General features: G+C 39.4%; 1 protein-coding gene across 4 annotated transcripts in view; it reads left to right on the top strand.

Annotated features, from left to right (window-relative positions):
* Positions 1-24,266, top strand: part of NOX4 (NADPH oxidase 4) — a 112,933-nt gene that overhangs the window by 48,952 nt on the left and 39,715 nt on the right. For 3 of the 4 annotated variants that reach the window (XM_071802899.1, XM_065851124.2, XM_071802934.1), the window contains 2 exons: positions 329-389; positions 22,964-23,045. In XM_071802899.1, coding sequence (XP_071659000.1) covers positions 329-389; positions 22,964-23,045 — 143 coding nt within the window. The remainder of the gene's footprint in view (positions 1-328; positions 390-22,963; positions 23,046-24,266) is intronic. The other variant, XM_071802993.1, reaches the window with a different exon arrangement.

Genomic DNA, 24,266 nt, shown 5'->3' with positions numbered 1-24,266 from the left:
GGAGTATTTCTATATTGTTGTATCCTCAGTTGGTACCATTGCTGAATAATGCTTAGTCAAGTGGCTGTTCCAAATCCCATTCCCAGACAAGCTGATCACAAACTCCTCTGTGATTAGAAGAAAGGGTTAAGACTGAGTGTAGTCCCACTATGCTCAGCTTCCTGAACTCCACTGATGCTAGACTTGCTTTTTAAAAGGTATAGCTGCTGGTATAGCTGGTCAGGAATGACCTATTTACACCAGGTTCTGTCTTAACAACTGTGCTTTGAATGATTTTGTTATTTTCTTGTTACTCAGAAGTGGTCCTTAATATATTTAATATTTTTAGTGCCCTACAGATACCAAAGCAACGTTTGGGGTCCACCTTAAAGTAGTAGGAGACTGGACAGGTATGTAGAAAAACAATTCCTTTTCAGAAACAAATACCTTTACTCGAACTGTTATCCCTTTCCGGCTTCAGCTCAATTACACCTTGATTGTGGTGTATTCTTACTAGAGATTGTACATGCTTGTTTTCCCAAAGTTGTTTTTATTATGTTATTGATGCAACTCCTGCCTTATTCAGATGAATATCTCTTCAGATTACATGTTTTTCCAGCTATTAATACTAACAGATCTTCTGATTGCAATGTAATAATTTTCAGCTTTCCTCAGTTTCTGCCTCTTATTTTTTGGTAGCCTGCTGGCCTTGTGCAGTTGCAGTGCCTCTGTGCGTGGTAGTGTCTGCAGAAATGCTGAAATGTGCAGCTCCCAGATAAGGGGATTTTGATGCCAGCAGTTTGGATGGCTGCCAGGTTAATTAATGCCTATGGTACACTGAGATTACAGGTTGCTTTCATGTTCTTCCATGCTCTTCCATTGCTCTTTGAATGTCCTCCAGACCAGAGGTGTAAGCCAGGATTCCCCACAGAGGAGAATGGTAATTTGCTTCTCCCTGTGACAGTTGTATCCTCAAGTGATAGTTGTCATTATTCCTTGTCGGCTGACTTTCTTCTTGCTTAGCATAGCATTTCTTTGTAAGGAAGAGAAATACACAACACCATCGTGTTCATTTCTTATGAAGAAATGTTTTCCGTGTTAATTTGTATCAGCTCGTGTTTTTGTGGAACGGAGTCAGATGAGCTTGTTGCCCTAAGAGGGATTAGACCAATTCAAGGAGGATAAATCCATGAATGTCTGTTGAACTTGTTGATCTGGCAGCATACATGGCTGTGGAAGTTGCTGAAACTTTAATAAGAAAGGTTGGGAGCGCACTACCACATGCACATGTTCTCCATAATCACCCTGATTTTCTTTTTCTGCTTGAAATATGGGCCTAGTTAGCCTCTGGTCTGCCCCAGTATGATGCCTCTTATTGTTAAGTTTTATTCCTATCTGGTAGAGGACAGTAGGCTATTGGGATAAGTGGGGTGGAGAAAAGCTAAATGAGTTCGCCAAAAAAAGTGGCATCTTTGAAGTTTCTTGATTGCCTCTGTGGTGTGAATTACTCTGTGTTAGCGTTTAAATGTCATTCTCCCAACTCAGTACATGTATTCTCCGCTGAGAGGCAAGTCTGCCTAGGTAGGACTCTGTGAGATTGAGGACACTGTCACATTACAGAGACCATTTGTGGTCTGAGTTTTGCTCAACAGTCAAATGTGCTGTCGAGAAGCAGGCAGTTTACTCAAGGCCTTTCTGCTGCAACTGTACTGTGGAGCCCTGTTCTCACTCAGTCCCTTAAGCACTGTGACTATTAATGGTCTCTAATCCGCTGACTGAGGGAGGATTATTATATTTGCCACGTTCCTTTTAATCTTTCTTAAGTGTGCTCTAATGGCTGCTTCTGCAGCCAGGATATTGGGCTGGAAGAGTTTTTGTGAGACATACTGTCATTTGAGCTCTTTTCATGACTTGTGCTTTCAGGCTTTATCCTATTTATTCAGATTCTCTTTTTTTTTATCACATTTTCACATCCCTGACAGATTATGCCTGACACCAAAGAGAGTTAACAATTTCAGAAAACTTAATTACAAACCTAAATTAAAAAGGATGCAAGAAAAGTGCAGATATGTTGTGAAATGCAAAGAAGAACTGGTTAGTTTGAGACATTTTTATTTGTGCTGGCTTCAGCTTCTGCTGCCTGCACTTGGGAGATGTGAAGGAACAATTTTCTGCCATTAGCTGTAAGGACTTGAGGGAGATACCACTGCTGGCAAAACAATTCTGCAAGTTATGTTTTGGGTCAAGTCTCTGACACCAAGTCTTATGTTTTGCAAATTTAATAGAATACCTCATGGCCTTAGTGACTTTGTTTTGTAGGTTGGAAAAGCAATGCATGTCAAGAGAAAAGATAAGGGGTAATAGAATTGTCAGCTCCTGATGAGAGGTTGCTGTTAACAGAAAGTAATTTATTGTCCATATCCCAGTGCATATAATTTTAGATATCCAATCGAAGAAGCTGCAAGAACTGGCTTCTGAAAAAGGCAGCCACTCTAGAAATAGTTGTTTGCATAGGAGCAGATATTTATTCGATTTTCAGGCAAAACTTTTATTTGCTTTTTAAAGCAGTTATTTGAATAATGAAAAACATAGGACAGAGAAAGTAGGGAGGAGAGGAAGAAACCTCATAAACAGTAGCTCTGAGACCTTTGCACACGAAACAGCAATCCAGGCCCCTAAGTGATGTATTTCTTGCTCCACTGAAATCAAATGGTGCTATCTGAGCTTAGAATTGCTGAGAACATGCCCTTGTCAGAAGCCAATTTGGATAAAGGCACAACATTCCCTCCCATTATGTAGACAGCAGCATCCTTTAGATAAATTTCCAATACAAATCTGAGCTCTTTTCTTTCTAATCTGTGCTGTGGTAGTATTAATAACTGCGTTGCACTTAGATTTCATGTTCATCACAGAAAACAGAGACACATAGGCACAGGTATTGCTGTAATGTGCCCACAGATGCCTGTGTAGCAGATACTTCCAGGCCCCAATCATGCCTTTTTCTCTTCATTGTAAAGAGAATCTAGATATATATGTCACTACCTCAGAGATAGCTGGTTTAGTTAACTGACAATTAGTTGTGATTTTTCCCCTGTAAAGGTCCTTAACATGATTTTTCCATCTTTTACCATGTGGACTGGGTATTGTGAATAGTGAAACAGCTGTTACAGACCTCTCTAAAGTATGGCTTTGTGATAATGTAATTACTGTCCTTGTGCTGACATGTAACTACTTAAGTCAGCACCTATTGTATTAACAAAACATTTTGTGGCATTGTGGTGGTTCTTACTATTAATGCAATTATCTCATCATATTACAGATGTGAAACCTGTGGCTGTAGACCACAGCTTGATTAGGATGTCATGACTTAGATGTCTAAGTTACAATGGGTTTACAGTGGCTGATCTGTCGTAATTGTAAACATGAAGCCCTGCAGGTTGGGTTAGCCCTGTGGCTCAGCGCTAAGTCATAGAATCATAGAATCATTTCAGTTGAAAGAGAGCCTCAGGATCATCGAGTCCAACCTTAAGCTAACCTAACTCTAGCACTAAACCATGTCCCTAAGAACCTCATCTAAACACCTTTTAAACACCTCCAGAGATGGTGACTCCACCACTTCGCCGGGCAGCCTGTTCCAATGCCTGACAGCCCTTTCCGTGAAGAATTTTTTCCTAATATCCAATCTAAACCTCCAAGTCAGCGTGTTTTTCTCTGAGGCTGCCTGGCAGTTACTGCAGCTGAACTGGTGGGTGGCAACTTTAAATCCTACAGTAACACTGAAGTCCCTGTGATGGCTTGTGCACAACTCAGAACGAGATCCATGGATTACTTATTCATAATTAGCTGATCTTTTTACTAGCCTCTCCTCTAAACACTTATTTTATTCTGCTTCTCTCCTATCTCTGTAGTCACCTGTTTCTCCTTCAGCTTTGAAAAAATTGTTGGCTTAGTATTTACAAAAGGGTGTTTTGCAAGTTTTTTTGTCCTGCTTACTGCCTGCTTTGTCCTCAGTGTTGTCATCTGTCAGCCTTACGCTTCTTCTGTCCTTGCTGCTACTTCAAGCACTGCTGCTTGTTTAGTTTTAAAGCTAACATTTCATCTGGCACCTCCAGAGGGAAAAATAGAGGCCAGAGGCCATGCCTGGTGTCCAACCACTTGACAGCAGTGAAAAAAAACACAGCAGTTTATCAGGACAATGTGTCGCCTTCACTAGACAAACTTCAGGGTGTGAGACAGAAAGTGATATTGATGATGTCAAAATAATAGACTTCTGAAGCCATACAGCATGTTTTTGTGGAAAACAAATACACAGCACTTCGAGGTGTTAAGGTGAACTGCGTGCCTTAAGGCAATAAAACACTGCTGTTATGTTGCAGTGTGTTGCTGGTACAAATTGATGTGGGACCGTGTTTACATTGCTGCTGTCTGTGCTCTATGGGAGTTTTTATCTTGTAGTGACATCATCCTGCTGTGTAGTTACGTATAATCCTGCAGACATTCACAAGACCTGTCTGCCATTCTGAGCAGTGTAGTATTTATTGTGGGGATGCCATAGGAGCACTTTAATACCACCCTTTGAATCCGAGACCTCTGGCCTAGAGGTTACTAAATGGCATGGCAGCAGGAGGTGTTGATGTGTGTGGGAACTCTGCAGCTAGAACCAGAACAGGTAGATCACAGGGTACCAATCTGCATCACCCTGGTAAACTCTAGGTTTCATCAGAAAATACCTATCTTTGCTTAATTCTTCCCGTTAGAGATGAGGATATACACGGTCTCCAGGTCATGTAGGTACTGAGTCTCTTATTTTGAACCTGACTTGGTATGATGTGATTTTTTGTCAGATATTGCCACAGTCCTTTTTCTGGAAGGTCCAGATTTGGAGCAGGAAGCCTTAGGGAAAGAGAAAAAAAAAAAAGGCAAAACATTTTTCAGTTAAAAACAATAATTTTCCAGAACATGGCAAATTTATGAAAACATGTATCTTACTTAACTCCCTATGGACTAAAACCTGAGACAGCAAGAAGTACACACCCCAGATTCCTTGTTTTTCAACAGAAAAAAATTTAAGGCAGTTGTTACAATTTTGGAAGCTGACTAAGGTTTTTTTTCATGCTCAGCAGAAGTGTGAGCTCACATTCTAAGGGGCTCTAAAGGAAGATTGATCTAAACTTGCTGGGCTGGGAGGGTTTGTCAGATTGTTTAAGAGTATGTACGTGACCTTGTTAAGCTCTTGCAGCTCCTGGTTTATACAAAGCCTGAAGCACCCCAAGGCTTGCTGTGCATTGCTGCACTCAGCTGGAGTTTATCAGCAAGTATAGGAGCTAGCAAAGAAGCAATATTTTATTTTCAGTAACTCCAGGGATGGTTTCAGAAATATTGAAGTAATGGATCATTCAGTCAGTATCTACTATATTCTTAGTAGATTTTGGTTCACACTGGAAGAATGTGTGAAGCAGAAGATGACAAGAAGGAATAATAACACTACGAAGTCTGCCCACAGGGTGTGACAAGGTTGTCCCAGGATCACTGTAACTGCTACTGGGTTTCTTTAAAAATATTTAGTCATTGGTGATGAAGAGTTGATCAACTCTTGCTTTTACCTCAAGCTCTGTTTGATTTAGGCCTTTTGCATTCCATAGTAACATGTATTTTGTTGTGTTTAGTTATTCCAGGAGATTCCTGGCAGGCTGTAAAGGCATAATGATGTGGTACTGTAAGTTGTTCCAGAAGAAATCGATGTGTGGTTTTGGAAGTAGAAGACAGAGATGGAATAGATGTTATTTTCCCCTGTTAGATTTTATTACTACTGATTCTTAAGTTGTCAGCAAATCCTACTTACACTTCTGAGGGAGCTATCAGAATATAGTGCTAAAAAGGTTTAATTGTGTTTCTTTATTATATAGTATGACATTAGTAATAAGAGTAGTACTGTTACATTACTGCGAGGTTAAAATGCCTTAACAATATAATTAGCCAAAGTGTGCCATAAGAAATGCTTGTTTTATTCTTAATTGCCATTAACATTCACTAATTATTAGATTTATGAATGCAAACAATCTCAGTAAAAGACAAAATTAAGAGAATGGAGAAAAGGAAAGAGACCATATTTAGCTTCCTGGCTTGATGCTGAAAGCTCATTTGCTCTTTTTAAAGAATTAATGCTGAAGATGAACACATCTGAATTTTTGACTCTAGACATGGATTGGTTTACATTAGTTAAACTCCAGCTGACTTACTGTCAGAAAGAATATAATTTCAGTCAACTCCGATTTGAACAGTTAATGAGTTTTACCTCTACAGGGAAAAACGGTTTATAGGTGAGAAAGTTGTTTTGGAAGAAATTTTCTCCTCTGGAGGAGGAGTTGCTTCAAGCATCGAGTCACTTGTAGTCTTCCACCTTTTGTGTATCCCGGTCTCTTCTTAATCATGTAATAATTATAGAAAATTACATGGCTGAATGATGTAAATTATTTTTATCCTTGGATGTAATACAGAAAGGATAGGTGGATGTTGCTGTAGTTAAGAACCGATCCAAGAATACAAGGTTGAAGCATTCCTTGATCTGCCTCAGATGTTTTAAGTACCTTTATGAACTACAGGAATTAAGCCTGTGGAGCACATTAGTATGTATCAGTTGATGGGATCTAAAAGAATTCAGTGAGAACAGCAATAGGTGCTTTGGAAATAGTCACAAGATAAAAAGACTCCAGGACATGTATTTTGGTGGATGTCCAGGCAAATTTCTGTATTTATAATCACTATTTATATGCTGTGTTTGCCTATTGAAGAAGGCAAAGTTACTGTTCTGGAGTTGCCTGTGATTTACCCAATCGTGGCTTAGTTTCACCATTTCTCTGTTAATATTTACCTGTGGATGCTTAGGAAACTCCCATTCTTTTACTTTCTGTGCAGAGGAACACAGTTGTTTCAAGCAATATGAATATACAAAGTCTCACTGGACTTTCGAGTTCCTTTGTGTGAGCACCTTAAACAATCTCAGGTGCATGATGGTTTCCAGAGGAATGGGAGAGTTCACATCAAAATGCCAGCTCTTCATGCATGCCTATGCTTCCCTGGGGGAAACAGTGGACTCCTTGAGATGCCATTCAAATTTTGTTGAAGAATCCCTACCAAAACATCTTCTTGCTTTTCTCGCAGTTCGATGAAACTTTTCCCTCAGGGACAGAAAGAACACAGAGACACACTTCAGACTTGGAATTATGAGTTGCCACAGTTTAACTAACAATCGCAAGTTAAAATATCTTAAAAGTAGATTTGGAAGGTTTCTTTTTGGAATCCTTTTTTTTTTTTTTTTGGTAAAAATTATCTAGTTTTTAGGAAAAAAAATCGCATTTGGAACATTAAAAAAATAGAGAAAACTTCTGTAGACACTGTTGATAATTATTAACTTTATAATTAGAACGGACAGTTATCTTTATGCACTCCCAACTTCCTCATGATGGTTTAGAATTTCTTAGAATAATTTCTATATAGAAGTTTACATAAGTCAAACCCAAACCTTGGGATTTAATGAGTCTGCAGATTTTGCAACTTCAACCTTTGGATGTCCATGGGCTCCTTAGGTGGTGTTTGTGCGAATGAAGCTCAACTTTTTGATGATGTAATAATTTAGTGGGTTTTTTCCTTTTTTTTTTTTCCACATTTCCTCCTTCATTTCAGGGCAAGAACCACCACTGCAAAATGTGTGTGCATTTTCGTTGTTGCCTCTTTGTGTGCAAATACTTACAGAAATTGAGTGTGGCACCTTTGAACCTTCTGTTTGGTTGATCTGTTGTGCTAAGTCCGGGTTTTGAGACCTTGCATTATCTGGCTCTTTCCTTTCTGCACCCTCTCCACTAATGTTCCTTTTAAATACAGGAATGGGATTGCTTTACATTGATTTGGCCTGTGGTACAATTTAAAGTATAGATCTCTTTTGCCATAAAGACCACCAGAAGTGGTGCTTGCTGGGATATTCAGAAGACTATCTGTCATGCAACCTTGTATTGCTCCATATTCCTTGGTCTCGCCTACCTGTCTGCTTAATTCTACAGGTGCCTTGTCTAAGCTTGGACATTATTTACTTGGAATTTGTTCTGTGCTCAGCATGGAACAGTCATAATGCTGAATTAAAACTCCCACAACATTGCAAATGTCATCAGGATCAAAAAAACCATGATCAAATGACATTTTCACCCTATTTACATATCTAATATTGTATAGTTCCTTGCTGGCATGATATTAGTGCTGAAGCTATCCTGTCTCCTTTATTGCAGTATTTTTTTCTCCTTCATTCTGTAAGTGTATTTGCCCACCACTTTTGCCAGCTGCAAGTCATGGAATCATAAAACAGTTTGGGTTGGAAGGGACCTTCAAAGGTCATCTAATCCAACCCCCCTGAAAAAAGCAGGGACATCTTCAACCAGATCAAGTTGCTCAGAGCCTTGTCCAACCTGATCTTGAATGTTTCCAGGGATGGGGCATCCCCACCCCAAATTTCTGACTTCCTTGAAACAGGAACTGGTCATTCAAAAATCTCTTTCTATTCCAAGATTCATTAAAATAAATGAAGCAAATGCTGCACCCCAAATTTTAGCACTATTTTCCTATGGCCCCTTCCAACCCAGCTTTCCATTCGTGTGCCACAAACACCTTTGTGTTGCTTCATCCAGTCCTTTGACTTTTGTTTACACATTGTTTCTCTGATTCATCAAACTCTAGCTGGACAATTTCGGTTTTTCGATAAGGAAGTACAATCTCTTATCCACGAATTCTCGAGGGGCATCTTGTAGCTACAGCTCTTCTCTGCCCCAGTCTTCCCCTGAAAATCTGTCCCATTAAATCATAAAGGTTATTAAAAAAAATAATCTGTCACCATATGGTTATTGACTATAAAAATAGGATCCCTGTAGAAAACAAAGAGTATATGACAGCTGCAGAAGTGTTGTACTGTAGTCCTGTGTTTTAGTGTAGTTCAGTACTGGATTATGAACCTAGTGACTCCATACCTCAAAAAACTGGATACCCCAGTGCAGAACACAGATGTGGGAGCAAGTTCCTAATGGGAATGGAGTCAAACTGCCAGGGCAATCCATTTTTTAATATAAAGGCATTTTTGTGAGCATCAGTCGACTAAATTAATTTTTAATTAAAACTCAATTTTAAAATTTTTATCAGGCTTTGAAATTCCCAAAGAAAGCAAGGCAGAAATGCCATAAATACTCTATAAAGTTTAAGATGCTGCAAGGTAAATTAATTGCTAGAGTGCGTCCAAAGTTTGAGTGAAATTTGGAATGGTGGTTGCTACGTGCAGAACGTGGCATTTCTTAATGAGACAGATGTCTCAATTATCTCCGTATTAACTAAATTCCTGTGAGGAGAGACTGTAGGAGGGAATTTTTAAGCTGGAAGTCACTTTCCAAAATGTGAATGGGGTTGCAGCCTTGCCCATTGTGCTGTGCAAAGCAGAGTCTGCCGTGACTGCAATAAATGGCGCTTTGGTATGAAGGGCAGCAGCTGATAGGCTGGGTGCAGTGTGTATTTTGTTTCACTGACATTATAATCCATATTTCGGCAGCTCAGGCATGTTCTTGTTCTTCCTCTTTTTCTTTATTTAAAGCACTTTTATTTTTCTCAGAATGGACGTAAAGTGACAGAACTTGTTTCCAAAAGGATATCATGACACTTCTTGTTTATATAGTTTGCGACACTTGTAGCAGATAAGACCAAAGTACACTAAAATGAAATAATATTCCATGAGAGGCAAGTTTTACAGGGAGAGGGAATATCTTTTATTAGAGCGACTGAAACAAAAGAAAGAAAATAACAGGCACTCTTTCAGTCATGTAATGTCTTTAGTGGGTTTGACAAAGAGGCAACAAAGTCAAAGTAAAGAGCAGGGAATGAAAATTTTATCCTTGAGAAAAATAAACAATAAAATTGCTTGGTAAATGAACAGAAGATGCCCTTTCCATCCGTCCTCTTCCTCCAGCCCCCAGTTTTTTTTTTAAGCTGATTTACCTTTTACATGAGAAATGTTTATTTCTCAGAAGTTAATATGGTCAATAATACTGTCTGAAAGCTAAAAATATCACTTGCAAATGCTCACCCCACTGCCTTTTAGGATTTGCATGTCTCTGGCTTGCTTTATCTTCTTTTGGCTAGGTTCCCAATTTAGGGTGTATTTGCCATAATATGCTGTGGTCTCACTCTCTCCTGGAGAGAAAAAGCACTTGAATCACAGCAGATACAGCCCAGCTGGCAACTAACTGGGAAAAGAGATGGGCATGCGAGAGAACACCACTGTGACTTGCATGAAGTGCTGCATTTTATTTATATATACGTGTCCACACACATCGCTAAACTTTCAGCATTTGAGTGTGGATTTTACCTTTTTTTTTTTTAATCCTAAAATCTCAGAATCCTATGTAAAGCAGATTTTGATTTAAAGTGTTTGACCATCCATAGAGAGCAAAATTTAGACAGTGCTTTATGCAAAGCATCACTGTGTTTTTAGTAATTTGAAAGGACCCTGTCCTGTATGTAGAAGCTGATAAACAGTGGATGGCTGCTTGGATTTGTGACTTACCTGACAAGAGAAAATTTTAAGTTATGCTGTAATAAATACCGTGACTATGAGTAAGAGAGAATGCTTCTCTGCTGGGGAGAGAGCCTGGAAGGTCTGTGTATCCAAATATGCACATTTGTGTTTTTATGTATGTTGGACGAAAGGGTACTCAGTGGAGGGTGGCGTTTACCAAGGGCGGCTGACACGTTTTTCTGTGGATTTTGGGGAAAGGAAGAGTTTCAGAGATTATTAACTGTTTTGAATTTTGCTGAAATGGCTGCTGTGATAATTTTACAGTGCTGTCATTGATAACTAGCACACCTACAGCCTCCAAGAAGCCTCCTCACATTATATAAAATGAAAATAAATCAGTGGGCAGTTTGTGCACTTCATTGCAATAAGCAGTTTTAAGGACTATCTCTTCCCATAAATTTAACATATTCCCTTATTCATAAAGCACACTGTAAGTGCCATTTCCTCAAGGAAAATGCCACAGACACCCACACACATTTTCAAAGCCAAAGCTGTGATGCTTTGCTGTGCTTTGCCAAGTGGCTGGTGCCAGCCTGACGCTACAGGGCTTTCCCTCGAGGATTTCACATGCACTGTGTTAGCTGAGCATCTCTTGAGCTTAGCTGTGACTGGTTTGAAAAAGGAAAGGTTTTTAATTACAGGAAGGCATTTTTATAATTTCTGTTACTTGATGTTTGCATCTTTTTAATAGGTTGAGGGGATTATGCTAATTATGCCCTATTATTTTTTCTCAGTACAGTTTCCAAATAAAGCAGCATTTCACTGATCCAAAGAATTGTTTCTTTAAAAGTCCTCCATACTTCTCAACACGTATGTACCAGCAAATGCCATTTCTATGTGAAAAGGTTTTTATCATTTTCATACGACTTTGTATTGCTGCATTTGTGATGGTACATCGATGCATTGCTATATGCCAGGTCGTGGCTGGTAACTAGAATAATCAAAAGACAGATATCTAATGACAGCTTATAGTTCTAAGAACTGGTAAAATCACTTTTTCAGGAAAATACGTGTCAAACCATTTCCTCACAATGATGTGAGGAACTATGTGATCTAAATCACGCTAAACCACTGGTCTTTTGTTCTAGCAAATAGTTATCAATGTAGTATTACAATGTAGTGTAGTAACATTTTCAAGTTGTTCTCTCCCATTTAAGGTTGGGAATACTTTTTCTGTTGACTTGATTAGTAACAGACTTTCTGTCATGTAAAAACATGTCCATTTAGTGTTTCATTACATTCATAACATCATGATAGTTGAAAGATGGAGACGATGATCCAGTAGAAAATCCTGCAACACATTTTAAGGCAAATCTACTCAGGAGCTAGTGCTAAGTCAGCAAATATATGTATTTCTAAGAAATTATTAATTAAGAGTAAATTAAAACTACCTGGACCAGGTTATATATAACAGCTTATGTTCAGAGAGTGACATGGCTTAAGTTCTCAAGAACTACTTATCCAATACAGATGTAAGAAGAAGTAACAGAATTGCTCTCAGCGTGGTAAAATTAAACAAAACTTTTGCTACACTTCTTCATACACTTGTGTGCATTACATTTTATCACCTATCCAAAAAAAAGGAGCAAAACAATATCTAATGGCTCATTTCATTTGCCAGTCATTCAAATGATTTCCTGCTAAGGTTTTGATATTGCCCTTTGAGAGATGTTATAAGAAATGGAGCCTCAAATGTGATTAGATCTTTGGAAAAAATGTACATTTCTTCCCGGTGGATCATCCCCAGTTGACTAGCAAAATTTATACAGAAAATAAGATCCAGCTGAGCTCTGATCACTTTATCCTGTGTTATGCTTCAGTGCAACTAGTGCTAGGAGTGTTTTTAGAGAACTTGTGTGTGTTATCTGGAAGACCCAGGCAGCTGAAAACACAAGAGAATTTTTTTTTTATATATAAACGTAGTCCCTTAATACCCCTTTCTTCTTTTGTTTCTTATTTGGAGCCTTGTTACTATTATTTCTAGCATTTTAGTTTAGCTAAGTAGTTGGCTGGGCAGGCGTTACCCCCACAGGGTGTATATCAGCGCCGTTTTGTCCAAGCACTCTCTGTAAATATTCAGTGTATTTCAGGTTTTGGTCTGTCCCTCAGCACGGACCCCGAGGACAACTTAGCACCTTCAGTGTAGGTATTTGAACAACTCAGCTGTGAGGACGTAAAAGCTGTTATTGGTATTTTACAGATTCTGGACTGAGGTCAAGATGGCTTAGAGCTGTGATATGGTTAATGACCTCACTAACATCTGTTAAACCTCAGTGATTATCAACACGGTTCACAGCTGCGGTTGGAGAGAAGAGGGTAGATTGCAAGGGCTGGGTGATCTCCCAGTATCTTAGATTACAAGGTGGGGAGTGAGGGTGAATTAACAAGGAAAGTCCCGTTCTCTTTTGCAAAATCTTTTTTCTTTAGCATTTTTCCTTCCTCTCCCATCCCTGCCCCAACTAAGAGAAGCCGGTGTGCAACCTGCCCAGCATGTACAAAGCCCAGGGCAGGGCAGTATCTTGACTGTGTTTATAATCTCTGGGGACAGTTGCCTCCTAACCTGCTGTATCCCCCTCCTCGAACAGGTGTGGGTTTACAGTTTTATCCAAGGGTAACAATCAATGGAAGCAGCACAAAACATCAATATTCATTTTTTTTTCCCATAAGCAGACCTGCCAATTATATCAGATAGTGAAATTTAGGGTGAATTTTAAGAAAAGAGTTGGCACAAAGAACTAGAACATGCTTGGCAGTGATGTCTTTATCAAGTCATCCTTTGGTAATCTGAAATTTGCTGGTGCTTCCCTCCTGTTCTGTTGTAATGGAGGAGTACTTTGTCCAAGACTGGCCTGTTGTGTGTTTTGGTTATACAAAACATTTTGTAGACACTCACCCTCAAAAACAGTGGCTGAAGATAAAGTGTAATCTTATCAGCCGTAAATCACCCTTTATGTTGTATAGGGGAAGGTTAATTAAATCTTGAATCTAATCTCATGTAACTGTGCCCTCCAAATTCTTTTGTCCTATCTGCTTTTACCTGGAAGAGACTAAAGCAGATGTAGCCAGTGGTGCCCAGTGACAGAACAAGAGGCAATGGGTGCAAATTGAAATACAGGAGATTCTGTGTAAGAAAAACTCTTCCACTGGGAGAGTGGTCAGGCACAGGAACAGGTTGCTCGGGGAGGCTGTGGAGTCTCCATCTCTGGAGATATTAAAAAACTAACTGAACATGGCCATAAGCAGCCTTTTCTTGCTGACCCTGTTCAGAGCAGGGGACTGGACCAGATGATCTCCAGAGAGCCCTTCCACCCTCAACTATTCTGAGATTCTGCAAGGTTATTATACAGTAATTTATTTGCATATTTGAATATAAGAATAAAGCTGTGTCTGTATTAGTAAGAATGTGAAATGATCCCATGCTTATGGTCTAAACTAACACCAAATATGAATAGGCAAAAACCCACAAATGAGTTCCCAATGGCTAGTGGTGTTTTTGTTATGGTATGGAATTTTAGCCTTGGATGGGATTAACTCCGTCATTTTGTGGCTGCCATTTAAATATGTTTGATGAAAAGTTCTTGTAGCTTGTTCAAATTTATAAAATATATTACATTTATGAACCTATTTATAGACGTGACCAAAAATGCCAGTGCATGTGTGCCCGAGGATACATACTGATGTCTGATAGATTTGGTGGCAAAATAATATGCACAGCTGGAAATTATGTGACCATGACAGCCCAAGAATAACATTGTGGAGTCATGATAATTATTTCCATGAAGACATCAGCTCAGTGCTCAGCAGCAATAAAAAGTATTAGAAGAGTAGAGAATAAAGCAGATGAGATGACTGTGCAGCTGGGTATTTCTGTGATGCTCCCAGGACTTGATTCCTGTGTGCAGGCCTGGTCTGCATCTCTCAGACAAGATACTGGACAGGGTTCAGGAAGGAATGACAGAAGATGGTCAAAAGCATGGAAAGGCTTCCAAACGTGGGACAACTGAGTATGCAGGGACTGGAAGAGAGATAATTTAGGGGAATAAAGCAGTTGTCTACAAAATCATGCATAACACTGGAAGAGTGAATGGGTAGGGCCTGACTGTTCATGCTTTTTAGCAGTATCTGAACATTTGGCTATCAAATACGGTCAGTAAGACACTGTTTCAGAACAAATGTACGGTGATGGATCTTCATGTATTAGACAAGAGACACGTGGAAATTCTTGTCAGAGGATGTGGGGGTAGCTTAGGAGCTTTACATGGGGGATTGGGCAAATACTTTAAAGAGATGTCAAGGCATTTCTTAATAGACAAACGACCTTAGGCACAGGAAATCCGCTGAGATAGAAATGGTTGGAGACTGGGAAAGTGGCAGCAGGAAGATCTTACTCTATACTTATTATTCCATGGATGTCTGCATGTGAGGCAAGATATGAGGGTAGGAGAGCCCTTGGTGTGAATCAGTAGAGCCTGACGAATTGTGACTTTGCTCAGCTTTTTAGAGGTGTAACCTCTGGAGTTTTGCAGTACTGGGTGCTATTACTGTAATTGCACAGCTCCACTTCAGTGTTAAAATCCCATGTAGATTTTGAAAGGTTGGGCTTTCTCTAGTTTCTATATCAGATTACAAGCCACAAAGAGACAACCAGTTTAATCCCCCCACCCCCCTCACATAATTGGAGTATTTTTTTAAATGAATGTAAGGATTTTTAGATGAAGTGTCTCAGCTTTGCCATAAAGCCAAAAAGGGATATACTGGTGCCTCATAATTTCTTCTGCCATGCTGTGAAAGAGGCAAGTGCACCGCTAGTGAAGAAAATGGCATTGGCTCATGGGGAGTTCAGACAGCAAAGTATGGCCCTTCATGGCCAAAGGGAGCAGTTGTAGAACTCAGTGCTAAAAAAATCTCCATCAATAACATTTGCTTCAGAGCAAGTATTTATTTTCTGAAGGTAAAGTTACCATTTTATGTTGTTTCTAAACCCTGTTTTACTGTTGCACTTTGTAAGTGTCGAGTTGTGGAATGAACTCTACTGTCATGACAGAATTAGTCGTCAAGTATAGTAGGTACCTCTGAAAAAAAAAAAAAGAAAAGTTTATTGATTAAGACATTTCTGAGCTCCAGCTCTTCCAGGGAGTTGCTGTATAACCTACAGAAGGATTTCTAACTCAGTGCTGAGTGTCGAGACTGGTTAACTGTGGGGTTGTGTCTACTTCTCTTCACTGGCTGTCTGGGGAAGCCAAGTCTGGCAGCACAGCTGATGGGCAGTCTGGGTCACTCGCTGCTGTCTTGTCAAGTTAGTCATACAGAATGCAGTCTAAATATGGTCTTCAACATCTCTCTTCCGTGTTTTGAAATAAAGCAAGTGATGCTTTTTCCTTCCAACCTTCCAACCTTTTAAGGTTCCTTGGGCAAGAACTGCCTTTTACTCAGTTCCTTTGTTGTCTGATATTTGGGTATACACATATAAATCATGCAATATTTGTGATTATAGTATAAATGGGGGAGGTCTATTTAAAAATAAACCTGTCTGAGCTAATTCTGACATAGTAGGTGGGATATTTTAAAGATAGAAGAAAGCACTGAGAATTCCAGCAGGAAAAGGATGACCTGATGCCAAAAATTGGAGAGGGAGAATGATTTCCAGCTGGTGAACACAGATCTAGAGAAAGAATAAAAGCTGATTAATTTTTAGGAAGCAAATGTAGGTTAGGAGGGAAAGCAGGGTGTACAGACACGATCTTCAAAGAAAGGAGGACTATTCTGCAGGTCCGGAGTAACTGGAGTGTTCACTGCTGACCTGTGTAATGATTAGTTGATTTCCTTATTTTTTCCTCTCTGCTTAAATAAAATCCTGCGAAATAAAATTTTGAACAGAAGGATGATCACTGTTTGTTCACCTAGATTAGAAAACGAGAGAGGCTGTAAAAGCCTCTCTATTTCCCTTAAATAAAGATAAACAGCAGGGGGTTTAATATAATTTCCAATTTTCTTGGGTTTTATTAGCTTTTAACTTTTTTGTTAGTGGCTCTGTAAATGGTGGGCTCTATTTAGTCTTTCAGATGACTGATCAGGAGGGAAGGTAATGGTGGTGAAAAAAAACAGAATAATTAAAATCTGTGAGACTTAATGGACTGAGAATCACGGAAGTTCAAACTATTAAAAAAGCCTGTCTCTTGGTATCAGCAAAATATGTATGTTTTAGGGGAATTCCAAGGCTTATGATGTAATAATTTTGGAGCCTTCAGCTCATCAACATTACCTCATCATTGTTTTGTTTCCTGCCCTTTTAATCTGATGGGAGGATACTTGTAGCACTGACTCTTCAAGAGGAGAGAAGTGACACTTCCTTAATTTCAGAAAATTTGGCCATTAATAAGCCACAGGTCAAACTAAAATATTGGATATTTCAGTTTTATGCCATCTTATTGCTCATCATAGTTTTTTATAGCCCTTAACTGGCAAAAACATCTTCCTAAATGTGTTTTCTTTTTACAAGGCACTAAGAACTACTTATGACAGCATTTCCAAATTTATGGAGCTTGAAAACGAGTCAGATTAGTGAGTGTCAAATCCTTTTAAATACTGTTGGCAGTTTTAAGAAAGCTGACTTAATTTTTATTTTGTTTCTTAAACTATTGCAAGGTGCTGAGGAGCAATTCATGACGCAGAAGATGCTCCAGACCAGTCTGCATTTTGCAGATGGAAATGGGATTTGTGTCTCAATGAATGCAGAAGTGTTATAGCTGATTACAGAAACATGATTGCAAAATATCCAAATGCATTAGTGTCCCTGTAGAGAGACCTTTCAATAGACAGCTAGGCTTCTGGACTGCAGTGTTCTGTACTTTATAACTGATGAGGCTATTATGTTCTCCCATTCTCTGGCTGTTTTCTAGTCACATTTCTGTTTTTATTCTTATGAACTTGGATTTAGAAAATAAACCGTAAAACTCTCATTAAAAAATACTTGTCGCAATTACTGTTAGTTTTACAGTGTTCTTAATTGAGTTGATTGTATGCAATTTGACATGTTCTTATTAGAAGTTCGGAGTGGTCTGAAGCTGCTGGGCAAAAGGTGGTTGGGATTAAAAAACAAAACAAAACAGTAATGGCTTCATAGATACAGACCCATCAAACTCTAAAAGAGTAGGAATTTGATTTTTCAACACCCTTGGAACTCAATACAGTGACTTTGCTGCTATTTTCTGTTAAGTACTTTGAAGCAAGGAGGAACAGGGAAAGAAGAAGCCCAAGACCCGACTTTTAAAGTCAAACCTGACACAACTGCAGTGTGTGACATTGGCAAGTCATTTTGGCATCATCTTTGAAGTGCTAAAGCACTAAGAGCTTCAGGGGTGTGACAGCTTCAAAAAACAAGGCCAGTGTTCCCTGTGCTGTACTATCTCTGTCTACAGCATGTGAATAATAATGGCTTTTAATTCACAAGGATTTTCTGTACAAGTGATTTTTCTTTGGTTTGAGGTCCTCAGATATTAAAATATCATAGAATTTCCCCTTGTCTCACTTTCCACCTTTCTAATACTGTATCCTGGAATAAAGGACACTTGATTTGGTAACCACTTTGAGTGGGCTTCAGACCGTACACCCATTCTGGCAGTTACCATTTACTTATTATACTGAGCACAACATGATTCTTACTTGGGAACAACGATGACATGCATCTGAATATTTTAAAGGGAAAATGTCCTTAGAAATGCATCCTTCTGCCCTTGTAAATCGGCAATTGGTTTGTCAGAACAGATATTATAAAGATGTTAGTGGGCATTTATACTGAGATTCCAGTAGCTGACTTCTGAAAATGCTAAACTGGAAGGGGGAAGGATGAACAAAGGATGAAAAAGAGGGAAGAAGAATTAGGTGAGAGACATGAAAGGGAGATTTGTGCAAGAGAACAGATTAAATCTCTAAAGCTATCCACCACAAACTTTCTCTTCTCCTCTGTAGTCTACAACCTTCCTGATTTAGGAGGACAGGACATAAAATTGTGTTATTACATCCAACCTCTAGTCATCGCAGGTAACCATGTGACACATTTAGCTAAGCATACATGATCCCAGTGAGACTGCCTAAATTTAATTGAGGACTTCTCGTTGATCAAGGATTTGGAAGGAACCTTGCAGTCAAAATGAAAATCAGAAGGAAGTGGAGACACTCAGTGTGTTGAAAAGATAAGTCTGAGCATAAGACATGACTGTGCAACCATTCCTGATGTCTGTGAGGACTTCATCCTGTGGGTAGACTTATGGGAAAGTACGGGAAATGATATCTGCAGTGTCACACTGAGCAGAGTGACAAAACAATCAATGGCATAATTGATCTCAGAACAATTTAAAAAATCATCAGGAAACTAGCTAGTATGTACGCTAATGAAAATTGCATCAACAGAGAAGATAATTGCAGATTTTCAGAAGTAAGCCTTTTAAAATTTGATCAAGTAAATGTTATTCATGTGTTGTTAACAAACAAAACCAACACCTAACCAAGAAGCGTCCCATTTCACAGAATCACAGAATGGTTGGGGTTGGAAGGGACCCCTGGAGATCATCCAGTCCAACCCACCTGCTAAAGCAGGTTCACCAGAGCAGATCACACAGGAATGTGTCCAGGTGGGTTTGAATGTCTCCAGAGAAGGAGACTCCACAACCTCTCTGGGCAGCCTGGTCCAGTTCTCTGTCACCCTCAAAGTCACCCTCTGTCACCCTCAGATTTTAACTACTAAACTGTAGGAAGTGATGGAAAAGACTCAGTTATTTGGAGATGCCTCTCTAAAATCATCGAAGTAATGATACGATTGTCTGTCTTGATTTGTTTCTGTTGATCAACTAGTGATTGTAAATCAAAATAAGTTAAAAATGCTTAAAAAAAAAAAAAGCCTTTCATTTGTTGTTGTAGCATGGATTAGAAGAAAATCTTCATGTTTTTAAGAAATTCTGCCCTTAGGAAGGTATCATGATATTTTCTTTGAAATTGAAAAGCCTTGTCAAGCTTTAGGCTTCTGATATTCCCTTTGGTAAGAGCACCAATATGTTCTGCCAGTAGCTGCCAAAGCTCTTGTCACCTCCCTCTTCACCTTGCTGCATAATCCTTAAAGGTAATAATGTCATCTGTACCAGTGCAACTTCTGTACTGTGCACGTGTATGTATAATGTAAGAATATCATAGACTTGAAGAGTGAAGCATGTATGCAATATTCCTATGGGATTTAATTAATCCCGAAGGCTTCTCTTCAGGGTCCCATTTCTCTTAAGAAGGTTTAGAGGATGTGGAAGCTACATGTGCTGGAGGAAGTTGTAGGAGATGTATGTGAGATGAGGTGGAACATTACCATATAGCTTAAGTGTTGCCATGGAAAAATTAGTAAAGTCATATGGTGAAAAGAAAATACATCTGCCTGGGAAATTTGCCATCGCGTGGGGAAAAAAATAAAAGTTGACTTTAACTAAAACAAGATCCAGCCGGGAAGCTGTTTAGGCCAATTTCAGATGCCATAGCTTGGCTGTTTTCACTCCAGTCCTGGCCAGCTCTGTCACATTACTATTCAAAATATTTTCAAGATTGTGGCTTGTTGAATTGAGTCCTGGAGTGCAGCCAGGTGGCCTGGATTAATGGGAAAGGGCAGCAGCACAAGAAAAAGAGTCACGAAGGCGGGGTTAGGGATGGAATATGGCTGTCTGCCTGGGTGCTGTCCATCTCGGGCAGAACAATGGGGAGAGACATGTCTGCACCTTCCCTTAGATGTGTTTTGTCTCTCCTGGAGAGTCACAAGCCCTCTGCAAGATTTGCCAAACCCGCCTCACTCACACGTAATCTGGTGTTGTGCAGTGTTGAGCTGAAGAAGAGCTTGTCTCCCTACACTTTCAATTGCTGCTACACCTGGTTATAGATCCTAAAGAAACAAATAAATCAGACCACCCCAAAGACAAATCCTTTATCCTGGTGACTTGCACCATGTTCTGGAGGTCAAGAATCTCAAGGCATGGAAGGAAGTGCTATTGTTCAGGGTTTGCCATTTGAAACTTCCTCTCATTCCCCCACCAGGCACACACAAAAGCTGTCGTTTTTCATATGAAGCCTTTTTACAGAGGGTTCCAGTGGCTTGAGTCATGTTGGAAGATTCCTGGGATAGGGGTGGAAGTTAATGTGCTCGCTCCGACACATACACAGTGGGATATTTGTTCAGACACCTGAAGATCATATCTTCTCGTCTGTAAGGATGACAGGGCACACCCAAGTACAGCATATTGCCATGTACCAGAGGACTGCAAAAAAAACCATCTTCCTGAAAGTTCAAGAAGTGGTCAAAAAGTAGCTATAATGGCAAGCATTTTGTCAAGACAGTGAGAGGGCTGTTCCCTGAAAGACTCTTATTGAGTTTCACTTATATCTTTACAGCATTGCACTTAGTGTTGTTGGCCACATCCAGTCTCTGTCCAGGTTAGGTACAGGGAATGCTAAGTTACATTTCGAAGATGCGACAAGAATTTTGGAGAATACAAGTGCTTAATTCTTCCAAAATGGAATCTGAAGAGTTGTAGAAATGAAGGAATGAATATACTCTGTACCAGCCCTTGTCTCTTCACTGGCAGATCTCAGAGATGTTTGCAATACATCTTATGCAGCAGATGAAAGACTATATCAGAACGAGACGAATGATGATTAAAACTGAGTTCTTCATTTGAATTGGTTATGCTTTCTTCAAAGTATTATAACTTTAAAGTATGATGGGTTTTTGTTTGTTCGGTTGGTTTTGTTTTTTTGTATGTGTGTGGGTTTTTTCCATTTTCAAGGCTACGTAGCAGAATTGTATCCAAATTAATGGAGTTTACTTATGATGACATAACAGTACATAAAACAATGTTAAGAAAGCCATCATACTAATCTGTAGGAAGCAAGAAAGCTGCCATGGTTCCTTTTTCAGAGTTGGGACATTCAGATTTTTTTTCTTCACTAATTTTCTGTTGCTCGATTTCCTTATCTACAACCCCAGTGTTAGAGGATATTTTGAGATCCATAGGGATATAAGGGAAGGACTATACTTAGCATCAGGTTCAGTTCCCAGAATTAATAACTGATATGTAAAAGATATCTAGTTTAGAGAAACCCATAGTACAGCTACTACACACAGCGCAGGCTGCTAGCTGTGGTTTAGCAAATGAAGGATAAAACCTGTAACCTAAGACTTCAAGCCACAGTAATAAGGTATTATGGGACGAGTAGGAGATGGGAAGGGCATCAGCAGTGTCCTACTTTTCTGTGCCGCTGGAGGACTGGTTAAATAAAAGTTGCAGGTGATGGAAGGAAAGAAGGAAACATGAATTTTGAAGTGGTGAATTTTGAAGAGGTGAATTTTGAAACATGAATTTTGAAGAGGTTCCTATCTTCCAGAAACTGAGGAATTGATATTGGAAGAGGCTCCTACAAATACCATTTAGGTATTGCGTTTAACCACCTCTAGGGAAAGGCATCAGAGAAAGGCAGCCACATAAAACACAGCCACCCCTTCACTTTGTCGTCAGTGAAGCTAAGTTACAAAAACCTTACCTACCGCGGATGATCCTGTAATGCAGGTTTTAAGATACATCGTAGTCAACAAAAAGCAATCCTCCAAACCATCCTTGAAAATACCAGTGAATCAGTTACCCAAGGATACCTACTGCATTTTAATGTAGAATCACAGAATCATTTTGCTTGGAAGATACCCTCATGATCATCAAGTACAGCCATAACCTAACTCTAGTGCTAAACCATGTCCCTAAGAACCTCATCTACACATCTTTTAAACACATCCAGGGATGAGGACTCAGCCACTTCCCTGGGCAGCCTGTTCCAATGCCCGACAACCCTTTCTGGGAAGAAAAATTTAGATTAATTAATTAATCAATCTATGCTTTTTTAGACTACTGTGGTCCTTGAGTCACTGTTGAATCCTTAGTTGCTACTTTCTGTTTAGACTAAGCTCTTCAAGGCAGGTACTGTTTGTGGCTCTCTATGTACTAAGTTATAGTTATTGGGGAAGAAATGTAGAGGTTCTGCCATAAATGCCCCAGAAGACCTGTATGCAGATCTCAGAAACCTGTAAGAACAAATAGAATTAAATATTGGATGAAAAAAAAATATATTATTAACAGTGTTTACAGGAAACAGTGGTTTCTAGTCTTAGCAGCAGTTTTGTATGAATATATAGATTTTATTCCCTGTACATTTAGCTTTATCCTCTGGTAAGTGTTGCTGGAGAAGAGAATTCACTGATATTACTGCTTGCTTGTGGCCTGAACTTATAATGCAGAGTCACAGTCTGGGTTTTTTGTTTTTTGTTTTTTTTCCTTCTTTTTTTTTTTTTTTTCTTTGTCCTGACAGAAAGATTTCGGGATTTACTGCTTCTACATTCAAATCAAGATACAGAGATTCTGCCCATCTTTCAGCAGAGGCGCTATCCCAAGTAAGTGAGATTGTCTTCTTGGGAGAAATAAAATCTTTTATCTATTTGCAGCGAGGGAGAGCGGAGCATTTATAGCACTGTATGCTTTTGGTGTGAAGTCCCGAGGCAGAGCTGTCGGGGAGCCACGTTGCACTGAGCTTTGCAGTTTTTCAACGGTGTCCGGGAGAAGCAGCCGTGCTTCGCAAGCGTGCTCAGCTGTCAGTGGGGAGGTGGTGGTGGAAGTGCAGACATTAATTCACCCAGATCAGTGTCTGGTGGAGCTTTGTTTCACTTGACATGGTGTTGACATAGGCAGATGTTTTGTCAGGCTAATCCCCACTCTTGTCTTGTGGGATTCCATCATTTATGGTGACAGATCCCCTTGGATTTTAACAGAGTCCCCTCTGGAAGCCTCCAAGCACTAGAAAACATTTTTTTCTGCCTTTTTTATGACAGGAAAACCAAAAGAGTAGTGTTGTGTGTTTAGGAGGTCTTGCATGTACTGAGTATCCTGGATCAAACCCCTTCTCCCAAGTGACATACCTGAACAAAACAGTAAATTCTCCTTGTTAATATGTCGGTTAAAAGAAACAGTCACTTTCAACTAAGTCTTAAAAAGATGCAGCGAAGGGGAGGAAGAAGAAATAGCCCTCATGTTAACCATGGATAGAGTGAGCAATGAAAGAAGGCTAGTGCAGGATGGGCAGAGGGAGAAGAAGGAAAAAGAATGTCTGGAGCCAGTCTAGCAATGATGATGAAAATAAGCAAAGTTATTTATTATAGTTAATTTAGAAACCTATTGAAAACTATTAACATGTCCTAATTTCCCTAGAGGTTGTCCTTCAAGTGAAGCAGGTGTGTTCAGCAAGGTAGAAAATCTGTTCATCTTTATTATAGTCAGCTTTTTTCCTACCCTATGCTCGTTTTTATTGGGAGATCAGTTAAGAGAGATGAAGATAATGAACAAGACAGATCTCATAAATCAGTGTTCCTTCATTGACTTCAACTGAACAATGGCTGGTTCTACTACATAAGGATCTGAGCAGTAAGGTGATTTTAATGAGACATTGCCATGGGGCACAAGCTGGAGCTTGTAATGCTTAAGGAAATCCAAAGAATGTAGAAGGTTGAAAACAGAGAAATTTTAGTACTGACTTAGCTGAATAGCTTTACTAAGTGGGGCTTAGTAGGTAGAAAGTACAAAGTTTGCATATATTTAAAGGAAATATATCCAAAGGAAGG

The sequence above is a fragment of the Patagioenas fasciata genome, chromosome 1, assembly GCF_037038585.1.
Source record: "Patagioenas fasciata isolate bPatFas1 chromosome 1, bPatFas1.hap1, whole genome shotgun sequence".
Lineage (NCBI taxonomy): Eukaryota > Metazoa > Chordata > Aves > Columbiformes > Columbidae > Patagioenas > Patagioenas fasciata.
This window is presented reverse-complemented; position numbering and strand designations above follow the sequence as displayed.